This window comes from Rana temporaria (assembly GCF_905171775.1).
Source record: "Rana temporaria chromosome 2 unlocalized genomic scaffold, aRanTem1.1 chr2s, whole genome shotgun sequence".
Taxonomy (NCBI): domain Eukaryota; kingdom Metazoa; phylum Chordata; class Amphibia; order Anura; family Ranidae; genus Rana; species Rana temporaria.
The window spans coordinates 14715-29178 of NW_024404421.1; the positions used below are offsets into that span (position 1 = coordinate 14715).

General features: G+C 47.0%; 1 protein-coding gene across 1 annotated transcript; it reads right to left on the reverse strand.

The window, feature by feature from the left end:
- Nucleotides 1–1417: 1417 nt before the first annotated feature.
- LOC120921679 (erythroid membrane-associated protein-like) lies at nt 1418–12340 on the reverse strand (the record flags this gene model as incomplete). Its single annotated transcript, XM_040334209.1, has 5 exons — nt 12186–12340; nt 11909–12022; nt 8573–8902; nt 3632–3910; nt 1418–1549 (listed from the first exon to the last, which is right to left on the reverse strand). Coding segments are annotated over exons 1-5 (901 nt in total), but the record flags the coding sequence as incomplete, so codon positions are not given.
- Nucleotides 12341–14464: the final 2124 nt, after the last annotated feature.

The window sequence follows — 14464 nt, forward strand, 5'->3', positions numbered from 1 at the left end:
GAGAGGCCAGTCCGGGTACACTAAACCCACCCTGGCGGGAGTGGTGAAGAGAAGTGTTACGTTTGGGAGCAGGCATAGGCGTGCGCACAGGGTGTGCCAGGTGTGCCCAGGCACACCCTAATCACCCTGTGCAAAACAGATCCCCCTACTGACCTGGCTCTCCCTCCTTCCCCCCACAGCACTGCCATCTTCCCTCCTTTCCCACCGGTTGTTACTGTGGATGTTTTAGGCTGAGTGGGGGAAGGGGTCAGTAAATATGCCATTTACTGGCCCCTTCCCTTTCTAAATGAACATTGTGAGTGATCTGTAGAGTGTGACTGGCAGTGAACGGGTTAACCACTAGGGGGCTAGGAAGGGGTTACGTGTGTCCTAGGGAGTGATTCTAAATGTTAGGGGGTGTGGTTTACTGTGACACATCACTGATCGCTGCTCCTGATGAGAGGGAGCAGACAATCGGTGTTGTGTCACTAGGCAGAACGGGAAGATGCCTTGTTTACACTGGCCTCTCCCCGTTCTGCAGCTCTGTGACCCGATCGCGGGACACTGGTGGACATCGAGGTTGCGGGTCCCGCGGGTTAGGGTGACCACATTTTTAAACTACTATTCAGGGACACCCCCCCCTTTCCAAAAATCAGCTTGTGCTGTAACGAATCACAGCACAGTGATTGGACACAAGAGGCAGGATTTATGATTTCTCCAATCACAAGCAGGATGCGGGGCTTGTGGTCCTCCAGGCATTCCCGGCCAGGGCAAGTACTGTCAGTGAGTAAAGCAGTGGTGTGGCAGTCTTTTTTTGGGGGCATTAGATTGGCCCAGGGAGTGGCTGCGTCATTTTCATTAGGGGACACTGTATTGTCCTGGAATGAAGGTGCCCGGGACAGACCTTCAAAATGCGGGACACTCATGGGCAATCCGGGACACGTGGTCACCCTACCGCAGGCACGGTCACGGAGCTCGCGACTGGGGAAATTCAAAGTGACGTATATATACATCACTGCGCAGCCGTGCCATTCTGCTAGCGTATATCGGCATGAGCCGGTCGTCAACCGGTTAAGGATTTGTTTCCTGGCAAATAATTGAAGATCTTTGATGTCTTCGAATTTGTCGAGATCATTGCTGGGACAGAAACTTAGACCACGTGCTGGAACCTGTGATTCCATGGGTGTTAAAGTGTGTGTTGATATGTTAAGCTGAGCATCAGGTAAAGAGTTTGGCATGGGGGTAATTGTTGGTGTAGGATCTGAAGTTTGTTCAGTATCCAATCCAAGGGAATCCAATCATGAAAGTATTGTGGATGTATGTGCACCCATGAGGTGTGCATTGTGTTTGAGGGCCAAGTTGGCCAAAGTATTTTTTAGCAGAAAGGGTGGCAGAAGTGAAAGACGGAGAGACCAAACCACATTGAGTGTTACCTAACACTGTGTGAGGATTCCTATCAGGATCGCCAGAAATAGCTTGTTCAGTGTGCTTTTTATTGGAGTTTTTGTGAGTCCCACCACCCGGTGACTTCCTTCTGGATTTGCATGGTTTCTTAAATCTGGATGTTCCTCTAGAAGAAATGGAAAAGGAAGACATGGATGAAGCATCAAATAAACCTTGTTCCTTATTATTTGGTCTTGTCCTATAATTGGATCTAGTCCTAGGATCTATATCAGTGGTTCTCAACCTGGGGGTCGGGACCCCCTCGGGGGTCGAATGATGATTTGCCAGGGGTCCCCAAATCCTTGGCTGTTCCTGAAGCCCACACCGCTCTCCCAGCCATTTTGTGGCCACCCAGCAGGGCTCTCCCTGAAGCCTGTGGCTGCCCAGCTGGGCTGTCCTGGAGCCCGCAGCCGCTACCTCAGCCTCTTCGCAGCCACCCATTTAGTTCACTGCATGGCTGGGGGGCCAGAGACTAGAGCTCAGCTGACTGGTGAGGAATGTGAAGTGGGGGGGGGCTGGAGGAGACCCTGTCTCCTAATTTCGGCATAGGTGTCACTGCTACTAGACACCACAAAGTCTGTGACACAGTGAGTAACACTACCTGTGATTGGAGTTGCCATTAAAAGTCCCCACTACAGTTCCCAGATCCGCAGATGACCTTTATCAAGAGCACCTAAGTTGGCTGATCAGAACTCCCCCCAGCATTGCCACTCATCCTACCCCCCACCAAGGAGCAAGAGAAGGAATAAAAACAGAGAATACATGGAAGGAAAAGAGGGGGGGGGAACTAAGAAAAAGGGAGAGAAAGAACAATAAAGATGGCTGAAGAGGGATGGGGAAAACAAAAATAAATTAATTTGAATTGACAGGGATAAAAGGGAAAGAAAGGAGAACAAATAAATAGTTGTACATCCTAAAATGTACCTTAAAGCGGAGTTCCGGCCACAATTTAACTTTTTAAATATAAATACCCCGGTAATACACAAGCTTAATGTATTCTAGTAAAGTTAGTCTGTAAACTAAGGTCCGTTTTGTTAGGTTGTTACAGCATTTAGACACTTTATAAAATAGAAATTGACTGGGGCCATCTTAAGTGTGTGCATCATGAAGCCAGACTGTATGACTTCCTGGATTTCAGCCTTGCAAATCTCGCACATGCTCAGTGCTGCACAAACAGTGTCAGATCAGGTTTCAGCATCTGTGCTGTCCAAGTCACATGATTCTTTGAGACTGGGGAATGCACAGACTCCTGGAAAGTTACACCCACTACATTCCCAGGAGTCTGTGCGGTGTAGGTTAGGAAGCATTAAGCACCTAGGTGCAGGAAGTGGGAAGATTAACTATTCTGCCTAGCAACAACACTTTGAAGGCATCTAAAAAAAAAAAAAATTCGTAAAGGACTAATGACATTTTTTTAAAACTACTGATGTAATGTTATATTTATGGGTGGAACTCCACTTTAAGGGATTTGAATACTGTACGGGTGGAAGGGATTCAGGAAGCACAATATGTCCGTGGGTTTAGGGGCGCAAATTACTTGGCTTGCCTTGGGTGCTGACAACCCACGCTACGAAAATAATTTTACTGTTAGGGGTCCCCACAACTTGGGAAATTTTATCAAGGGGTCACGGCACTAGAAGGGTTGAGAACCACTGATCTATTTGATTCCAACTATATGCTTTATTTTCTTGAAAAGTAGTCTCTAAGGAACTTTTTCTCCTCAGTAGTCAACATATCATGAATATAATGTTCTAGATCAGGGGTCTCCAAACTTTTCACTTCAAGGGCCAGATTGTACATTTTACACAAATTTGCGGGCCGAAAAAAATCTGTTATTTTTAAATTAATAATTTATTCCCTCCCTCAGAGCCCCCTTGCACACATTTATATCCCCTTAGAGCCCCCCATGCACATTTATGTCCTCATCACAACCCCCATGTACAAAACATGAATCTTTACAACCCCTTTAAGTAGTTGGGCACCAGGTGTACAGGGGGGGCAAGACGGGCCCTCTGGAGCATGGGTCGGGGCACATTGTGACCCCTGTACGTACGCCACTGAATGCATATATGAGGACTATTGCCATTAAAGCCCACCTGCCAAGAGGCCACTGATATTCGTACATCCATTGGAAACTGGTTAATGAGGGAAGAGCCACAGAAGGTCAATTTAAAGCAGATTAAGCTTCACCTTTAGGTGATGAGAATACCTGATCTCACAATACGGGTCGTTGTGTGTAGTGTCCCCTCTCCGACTTGACAGAAGTAAGTCTCATTTATTTCATCATCATATCTGAGCACAGATTCCACCTTCTTCAGCCCATCGGCCTCATCAGTAATATGATGGGTTTCATACTTGGTCAGGGTTGTGTTTTTCACATCGTACCACCTGACCCATGGATCCCGGAACATCCCGATGGTGATACACGTCAGACGCTTCTTCCCATCCACAGCAGACAGAGTGCCGACCTGGCTGTGTACATTTAACCCTGATAATAAAACACAAATTACAGAATCTTACAAACATTTACTGTGACAGACCCAACCGGGACAGAGGCTTATGGAGGGGCTGCAGGGTAGCCTCCTGCCTACAGACTATGGGCCCTGGCTTTTGAGGGGGCTCTATTCTTGGGGGGGGGGTGCCTGGGGGACCCATGGAGTGGTCGTGCTTTGGATTCTGGTCCATGCCTCCCCGAAACACAAAGACTCTGGGAACCTAGTACCTGGATACAGATTAGGGGCCTTTGTGCCCAAACCGGCAATGACTGCTTCACCTCCTCCTAGACTGTGGGACTCAGAGCAGATGTTAATATAATCAGCTCATAACAACCTGATGCTGGGGTCTCCTGATATAATCTGTTTACTAAGGTGTCTTTCTCTCATGGTATAATTCCCCCACTGTGTGCCTCCTAGGTGTGAATTTCCATTGTTAATTGAGTCCCCTATTGTTTCTGTATGTCTGCTAATACTTTTGGAGATTTACAGCCCTAGATCTTCTTACTGGGGAACTGGTGCCAAATGGTCTGGGTGGGCACTGAGTCACCTGGGCTTGTCTAGGTGACTAGTTAGCTTACTGTTTAATAGATATGTGCATTCCCGTTCGTACGAATGTTATTTTCGTACGAAAATGTTCATTTTCGTACCCGCAGAATAATGTGTACATACGAAAAAAATAAAGCACCAAAATACGAAAACGACAGGATTACGAATGAGCTGCATAACGAACAACCGCAAATACGAACGAACGATCTGACGAAAATACGACAAAACGAAAACGGCAAAAGAACAAAAATTACATCTATAACAAAAGATTTGCATTCTGTATCCTGTTTGAATCCCCTCTCTGTTCGCACCCTCAGTCGTATGCTCACACGACATCCACAACAAAAGACCCGCACCCTGTATTTTGAATTCCTTTTTTCTGTTTGTATTTTGGATTCAACAGAATGCAAATCTTTTGCCACAGATGTCACACGAACACACGACCAAAAACACCAAAAGAAAAAGGATTCAAAATACAGAATGCAAATCTTTTATTATAGATGTCATTTTTGTTTTTTTGAATGGGCAGTGAGTGTAGTTAGTGAAGCAGTTTCTCTTTTGTGCTGAGTAGTACAGTAAAGCCAAATAAACTTTTCTGTGGATTTTCATCTGAAGGGAGATCAGTTGGCCAGACTTTTGAACCCAAAAATGGTTTTCTGATGGAGTTTAAAAACAAACAAATTTTCTGAGAACGAACGGAAAACGATCGTTTTTATGTTTGTTGTTAAAAAAGTCTGACCAAGTGTATGGGGCTTAACAATCGTTAATATGGATGAGCCGCGTGTTGAAAGTGCCGCGAATCCCGCGATATATTTACGAAAGTACAAAATGACGAAAATCCTTTTTCTGTTCGTATCTTCAGTCGCATGCCCACATGACATCCACAACAAATTGTCATAGATGTCACACGAACACACGACCGAAAACACAAACAGAAAAAGGAATCCAAAACACAGAATGCAAATCATTGACGAAAATTCACGAAAATTATTGTCTAACAAGTAACGAACATGAATTAAACAGAATAACGAACCATCCCGCATGTACGAAAATAAAACGGTAACGAAAATACAAAACGATCGGAATACGAAAAAATTGCGTCGTACGAAAAACGAACGGGAACGAACAGGAAAATGGGCGTCTTACGAAAAACGAACGGAAATGAACCTACGGAACGATACGAAACAGAACAAAAAAAAACGTGTGCACATGTCTACTGTTTAATTAGATTAGTGTTTTATGTTTATGTTAGCTGTTCCTTAGCTATGTTAATTATCTTACTGTTTAGAATTTGCATAACATGATCAAGCTCTTATCTGATTTTGTGTGGTTTATATATTGTGCGTGAGTTTACAAAAAAAATCAGGTCCAGTTTATACCTATGCAAGTGTCTTCTAGTCCTTGGCGGCAATATTCAGCTATAATACCTTTCTCCCTGGTTCCAGACTGGAGGAAGCTGTATACTGGTGGAAGCACCCAAGAAGGGTGCCAAGAGGTCTGACCTATATACAATGTATTTTTTTTTTAGTTTGGATGGGGATCAGGGTGGTTTAGAACCCAGTGGTGGCCTGTAATGCAGGACGCAGGGGCATGGCCCCCTTATCCACATGCAGGCTGTCGGACGCATGGATTCCAATGTTTTTTTTTTGGTCTTTGGAGCACATGATTAGAGCCAGGCGCTCTACACCCCAAGCCCACCCAGTTGTGTGACAATAGAGAATGAATATTCGCTATTGTCTTCCTGATTCTCCTCCCGGGCAATCAGGAAGTGGGTCCTGAGACCTGTCATGTGATTGGCTGAAAGGAGAAGCGATCCTATTGGCTGAGAAGGGAGGAGGATGGAGGAGACGCGAGGCAAAGGCCACCGTGATGCCGAGGAGGAGATGCAGGGGAAGCAACCATCCGTCGCCCAGAGAAAGTGCTGCCTGATAGATGAGATAAGTGCGGGGCTGGTTACCGAGCGACCAATGAGGGGGGGGGGGTAGGTGGGTGACCAGACCGACCGGGGCTGTGGGTGCATTGTTTGCCGCCCCCCCAAAAAAAATATACCACCAGCTACCACTGTTAGAACCCCTGTTAGGTTTTTATTGCTGTCTGTGTTCCCACTGAGGAGATTCCCATGGCTTTCCCTTTATTTGTCCTGATGACCATCTTCAGAATTTTTTTATTTTTTTTGTTAGGTTGTTGTTACTGACATCAGATGCAGAAGATGAAGTTTGCTCCTAACTTCCTGTAGTGAGCCGACAACAGCATACTGACATCACAAATAGCACTTTCAACCTAACCTAATTCTTCCATTCTGGAGTACAGGACACCCCTCCCACCCTGTTATGGAGATGAGGAGGGGGAGGAGTTCAAGAGATAAGAAGGAGGGGTTATAAAGTTAAGGAGATGGGGAGGTGCTCTATAGTCCATGTAGGCTCTAGGATTATACCACCTATTCTTGCACAGTCCATGGCTCTAGAAGACCTAGCAGCTCTGTCAGACCTCAGATAGAGTCTGCACCCTACAGTGGTGGTACAGGGGCTGAGAAATGCTTTCTTAGTCTCACATGAGCTAAAGAGAAGCTTAGGAGAACCCTGCTGCGTCTGGCAAGTGTTTCAATAAAAGGGGATTCTAGGGGATTGCTGGTTGGGAGTTTTGGGAGGAGTTTTCTGGGGAGGGGGGGATGTTTGGTGGGAGGAAGTTGGTTGCCAGTAGGAAGATTACCTGGGGGAGAGGGGATTTTTGCTGGTGGAGAGGTTGGCTGGGTGCGGGGGGGGGGGGGGGGGGGATTGAATGGGGTGTCATATGTAGCATTAGAGTAAAAACTGCACCACTTCCCTGCACTCCAAAAAAGTAAAAAGAAGATATGGACAGCCGCACACCAAAAAAACGTAAAAAGGTAGCCTTTTAATTAGGGTTGTCCCGATACCAGTATTATCGGGACCGATACCGAGTATTAGCGGGAGTACTCGTACTCCCGCTAATACCGCCGATGCTAAAATAGAATACTTCCCCCATTCCGGCCGCCCCCCCGCCACCACCACCGCCGCCGACGCCACCACCGCCGCCGACGCCACCACCGCGGCTGCCACGTTAATCACCGCGGCGCGGGGAACATTTCAGACAGCTTTCGTTTGAATAGCTGTTTTCCCCGCCGCGCATAGACACTCCCCCTTGGACGGATCTGTCCAATCGCGAGCAAGGGGGAGTGTCTCTATACACAGCGTGGCAGGGAAAACAGCTGTTCAAACGAAAGCTGTCTGAAATGTTCCCCGCGCCGCTGTGATTAACGTGGCAGTGGCGGCGGCGGCATCATAACAGGTAAGGGGGACATTGCTGGATATACTGGGGACATTGCTGGATATACTGGGGACATTGCTGGATATACTGGGGACAATGCTGGATATACTGGGGACATTGCTGGATATACTGGGGACATTGCTGGATATATGGGGGACAATGCTGGATATGGGGGGACATGGCTGGATATGTGGGGGACATGGCTGGTTATATGGGGGACATGGCTGCAATATGTTTGGGGACATGGCTGCATATGTTTGGGGACATGGCTGCATTTGTGGGGGGACATGGCTGCATATGTGGGGGGACATGGCTGCATATGTGGGGGACATGGCTGCATATGTTTGGGGACATGGCTGCATTTGTGGGGGGACATGGCTGCATATGTGGGGGGACATGGCTGCATATGTGGGGGGACATGGCTGCATATGTGGGGGGACATGGCTGCATTTGGGGACACATTTAAAAAAAAGTATTGGTATTTGGTATCGGCGAGTACATAAAAAAAAGTATCGGTACTTGTACTCAGTCCTAAAAAAGTGGTATCGGGACAACCCTACTTTTAATGGTAAAGGGAAAAAAACAGCAAGCAGTGGGGTATATAGTTGACGCGTTTCGCACTGTGCTTAGTCATAGCTAAAAACTCCAGGAGAACCGTTTACATTGATTGGATTTTTAACAAACTTTATTCTCGTCTTGTCTTCCAGATATGACGCACATTTGATTTCCCTGAAACCAATGTCTCATGCGACCCTCAACTCCATCAAGACATAAGATGAGGCCTCAAAAAATATAAAATGTTGTCACAGAAAATAACAACTTACCGCTTATCGATAATTCTACTTTCTTTCCGTCCACGTTCAAAGTATTAGCCGCCTGGCAGTAATAAGTCCCCACATCAGCGAAGGTGACCCCCCTGAGTGTCAGGCCCAGGTCTCCTCGTGGAAATTCCGTGGAGAGTTCTGTACGTCCTTTATACCGAGGATCCTGTTCTAAGTTATGTTCCCGGCCCATCTTGAAGGAGTGGATGTACGATTTATTGTTTCCTTCTTCCTTCTTCCAGATCAATGTCAACTCCTCTGGTCCTCGTATAAAGGGGAATGAGCAGGGTAGCTGGACGGTGCCATAGAGGGAGGCGTTTACCGACACATCATCTGTAAGACAGAATACAAATACATTACCCACATGTACCACGTCCTTCTCATAGTAGTTCTTATCTCTTAGGGGCAGCCCAATCTCAGTGCTCTAATATGGTAAACGGAGCCGATCGGCGCTGTTCAGAGCCGTTTCAGAAATGCTTGGAAAGACACGGAACTACTCCGTTCCCAAGCCTTTCCAAGATTTGCCGAGGTCAGCCGAGCTGTCCTCGGGCCATTCCGGCTGTTTCCGAGGCTCTCCGGCGCCCCCACCTCTGGCCACATGCGGTATTGCATGCCATAGAAGTCAATGCAGAACAAATTATCTTAGTTTCCATTGACCTCAATGGGGAAACTCGCTTTGATATGCGAGTGCTTTGGATTACGAGCATTCTCCTGGAAAGGATTATGCTCGGAATCCGAGGTTCCACTGTATATATATATTGGGGTTGTCCCAATACCCCTTTTTTAAGACCGAGTACAAGTACCGATACTTTGTTTCAAGTACTCGCCGATACCGATTACAGATACTTTTTTTTAATGTCATGTGACAATTTGACTAATGGGCACTGTTAGTGCCAATCAGTGCCCGTCAATGCCACCTAACAGATGGATGGCACTTATGGGCACTGATAGGCGGCACTTATGGGCAGGGCCGTCTTAATAGCATCATGGGCCCCTGGGCAAAGTAATGCTCTGGGGCCCCTACAATGAAGACAGCGCAGGTAAACAGACCAGATATCCCCCCAGCACTCTGACCCCTCTACACCCCAGATATTCTCCCAGCACTCTGACCCCTCTACACCCCAGATATCCCCCCAGCACTCTGACCCCTCTACATCCCAGATATCTCCCCAGCACTCTGACCCCTCTATACCCCAGATATCCCGCACTCTGATCCCTCTACACACCAGATATCCCCCCCAGCACTCTGACCCCTCTACACCCCAGATATCCCCCAGCACTCTGACCCCTCTACACTCCAGATATCCCCCCAGCACTCTGATCCCTCTACACACCAGATATCCCCCCAGCACTCTGACCCCTCTACACCCCAGATATCCCCCCAGCACTCTGACCCCTCTACACACCAGATATCCCCCCCAGCACTCTGACCCCTCTACACCCCAGATATCCCCCAGCACTCTGACCCCTCTACACTCCAGATATCCCCCCAGCACTCTGATCCCTCTACACACCAGATATCCCCCCAGCACTCTGACCCCTCTACATCCCAGATATCTCCCCAGCACTCTGACCCCTCTATACCCCAGATATCCCGCACTCTGACCCCTCTACACCCCAGATATCCCCCCAGCACCCTTTCCCCTCTACACCCCAGATATCCCCCCAGCACTCTGACCCCTCTACACCCTGCTTTGGGGAAAGTACAGGGCCCCCCCATGCAGCTGGGGCCCCTGGGCAGTGCCCAGGTGTGCCCTCTCATTAAGACAGCCCTGCTTATGGGCACTGAAAGGCGGCACTGATAGATGGAACTGATGTCACTTATGGGCACTGAAATGCGGCACTGATTGGCAATTGCATAATAAATGACATGAATGATGAGAGAAAGGATTTTGCAATGCTATATGGCACATAGCATCCTTCCTTTCCTCTCATCATTCATCTCATTTAACTTCTAGTAAGTATGCTGTGACTACCATATTGGAACACCCTGCACTCGGCTGCAGTAATCCAGCAGCGGACATCTTGTTACACCCAGCCCAAACTATATGGGCTGGGTGTAACAAGATGTCCGCTGCTGGCATACTGCAGGCGAGTGCAGGGGGTACCAAGATGGCCGCCGTGATGTTTACACTCCTGACGGAGACACGGAACATCACTTCCTGTACAGAATGTGACAGCTCTAGTCCCCGTTTTGAAAGGAATATGCGGCGGTGCCATGGCCAGCTTACCCTCATGATCCATTGCTGCCAGACCGATCTCCGCTCCGCCTTCTCCCTCTGCCGACTTCCGGTTCCAGGTATTGGATCCGGCATCAGGAGCACTTCTGCGAATACAAGTACTCGCACAACCGCCCGGTATCGGTCCCGATACTAGTATACTATACTAGTATACTATACTATATATATATATATAAAAAGGGGGTTGGATCTCTGGGCCCCTGGGAACCCCTGGACCCCTAAAAAAAAAAAAATGTTTTTTTTTATTTTTTTTTAAAGGGGTTGCCATCCGGGCCCCTTACAGGTGTACTGTCTGTACCCCCCTGATGGCGGCCCTGCCTGCTGGATCTGTGAGCAGAGACCGTGTGAATACTGTGACTTTGTACAACTTTATTTTCAAACTTATTGTTACTTTATCATATTCTGTTTGATATTCAGCAGCCATTTGGTAGGCTTAAGGCCGGGTACTAACGAGCAAACATGTACGATGAAACCGGTCCGTCGGACCGTTTTCACCGTACATGTCTGCCTGAGGGCTTCTGTACGATGGCTGTACTAACCATCGTACAGAAGTCCGCGCGTAAACAATACGCGGGGCGTGGCCGAGTCGTCGCCGCGACGATGACGCGGCGATGACACGGCGACGTGGGCGGGCCTGCCATTTAAATGCTTCCACGCATGCGTCGAACTCAGTCGACGCATGCGAGGGACGGCGGGCGCTCGGACATGTACGGTAGGTCTGTACTGACGACCGTACATGTCCGAGCGGGCAGGATTCCAGCGGACGGTTTTAAAACACGTCCAGGAATATTTGTCTGCTGGGAAAAGGCCCGGCGGGCAAATGTTTGCTGGAAATCTGCCCGCTCGCGCCTACACACGACCGAACATGTATGCTGAAACTGTCCCGCAGACCAGTTTCAGCATACATGTTTGGTCGTGTGTACGGGGCCTAAGATATACAGTATGCTTTGATGAAGGCTTCTTAGCCGAAACGCGTAAACTATAGCCTGTACCCATGTAAGCAATAAAGGACTTTTATTCAAGAGCATCCGAGGTGCTGGCCCTTTTTTACTCAAATACAGTATGGACCCTCAAGGAGCAGAACTTAGAACAATCTTACCGTCATCTTCATCATTGAACCAAAATAGTGGCTCTGTGGGCTCATCGTCTGTCAGTATCTCTGTGTCGCCATCCACGGAGGAGACGTTTGATGAGCGAGAGAAATCATTTTCTTCTGTCGATTAAAAAGACACAAGATTTCATTAAGGGCTCTTGCACACAGGACACAGTTTAAAAAAAAAAAAAAAACGCCAGCGCTACAGCAGCTGTTTGGCTGCGTTTTTACGTTCTTACGCCTTATTGCGCGCTTTCCCGCGTCTTACAAAATAACTATTTACCGGACAGTATGACACCGGGGAAGGCAAACAGAAAAATCCATGCCATCTAGAATGAAAAGAATGAGACAAATCACTTTAGAGATAATGAATTTACAACCTAGAAAACGTGACATCTATAAGACAACCTAACGTATATACTCGAGTATAATGCCGCGTGCACACGATCGGGTTCATCCGATGAAAACGATCTGATGGATTTTTCCATCAGATATCCGATGAAGCTGACTTTCATCAGTCATGCCTACACAACATCAGTTAAAAAAAACGATTGTGTCAGAACGCGGTGACGTAAAACAGGACGTGCACGTAAAGGACGTGCTGAGAAAAATGAAGTTCAATGCTTCCGAGCATGCGTCGACCTGATTCTGAGCATGCGTGGATTTTTAACCGATGAACCTACCCACAGACGATCGTTTTTTTAACCATCAGATAATTTTAGAACAAGTTCCTAGTTTTTTGACTGATAAAAAAACGATGGGGCCCACACGATCAGTTTGTCTGATTAAAACGGTCCATCAGATCGTGTGTACGCGGCATAAGCGTCATTTTACGCTGAAAATGCCCCCTTCGGCTTTTACTCGAGTCACCTTTTTGCGCCTGATCTCCCAGACGTTGGGGACCCGGTACTGAGTACCATGTAGCCCCACTCTTCCTCTACAAGTGTGTACAGTTTGTTGTCTGAGGGACCTACGGCCGGGGAGCACCTATTTCTCAAATCCGGGCACCCCTTCCATAGACTCCCATGTTAAACGGTCATTTCTCCTGTGACTTTGGGGACCTGATAATGGCCGGTCGTAGGTCCCCTAGACCCGGATATTGGCAAACGAGTAGCTCCATTTCTCCTCTACAAGTGTGCAAAGTTTGTTGTCCGGAGGACCTACGGACTGGGGAGCACCAATTTTTGAAAAGCCGGGCACCCCTTCCATAGACTCCCATGTTAAACGTCAGTCTAGTCATGGGCACAGTGAGGCATGGGCACAGTGAGGCATGGGCACAGTGAAGCATGGACATACTCAAGTATATACAGTCAATTCCTCTGATATAAACTGGCCATACAAGGTACAATGCACATCAATGGCCTGTCAGAAAGGATGCAAATTGAATGGATTGGCCATCATATTAGACACAGTATTATATATGGGTATAGGGTGAGGACACCACACCATCCTGCTTATATGAGCTTCTTGGGCATCGAATTCCAAAACCATGGCCATTAACCGCCTCCATACCGCGCCTATTCTAGCACTTCTCTCCTACATGCAAAAATAATCATTTTTTTGCTAGAAAATTACTCAGAACCCCCAAACATTTTATATATTTTTTAGCAGACACCCTAGGGAATAAAATGGCGGTCATTGCAACTTTTTATCTCGCACGGTATTTGCACAGTCATTTTTCCAATACCTTTTTTTTTGGGGGGAAAAAAAAAAACGGTTTCATGAATTAAAAAATAACAAAACAGTAAAGTTAGCCCAACATTTTTGTATAATGTAAAATATGAAGTTGCGCCGAGTAAATAGATACCTAACATGTCACGCTTTAAAATTGCGCACACTCATGGAATGGCGCCAAACTTCAGTACTTAAAAATCTCCATAGGCATCGCTTAAATTTTACAGGTTATCAGTTTAGATTTACAGAGGAGGTCTAGTTCTAGAATTGTTGCTGGCACTCTAACGCACGCGGCGATACCTCACATATGTGGTTTAAATGGCGTTTACATATGTGGGCGGGACTTGCGTGTGTGTCTGCTTTTGAGCGTGAGCTACCGGGGACAGGGGCGTTTAAAATTATTTTTTTATTTTTATTTTTTTATTTTACTTATTTTTTTTATTTTTGCACTTTTTTTACATTTTTATTTTTTTGATTACTTTTATTCCTATTACAAGGAATGTAAACATCAGGAATAAATTGTGACAGGTCCTCTTTATGGAGAGAGGCGGGGTCAATAAGACCCCACATCTCTCCTCCAGGCTGGAAAGCATGAAATCGTGAAAAAACATTAATCGATCTCATGCCGACAGCGGCTTTGTTTACTTCTAGGTACCCGGGCGTGATGTCATAATCTTTTGACAATACAGAGCTCGATTCAGAAAGAATCTGCGCCGGCGTATCTTCTTTCTGTATTCAGAAAGCAAGATACGCCAAAATTAGGCTAAGATCCGACAGGCGCAAGTCTCTTACACAGTCGTATCTTAGGGTGCATATTTACGCTGGCCAATGGGGTGGCGCTTCTGTCGTTTTCGGCGTAGAATATGCAAATGACCTAGATACGCCGAT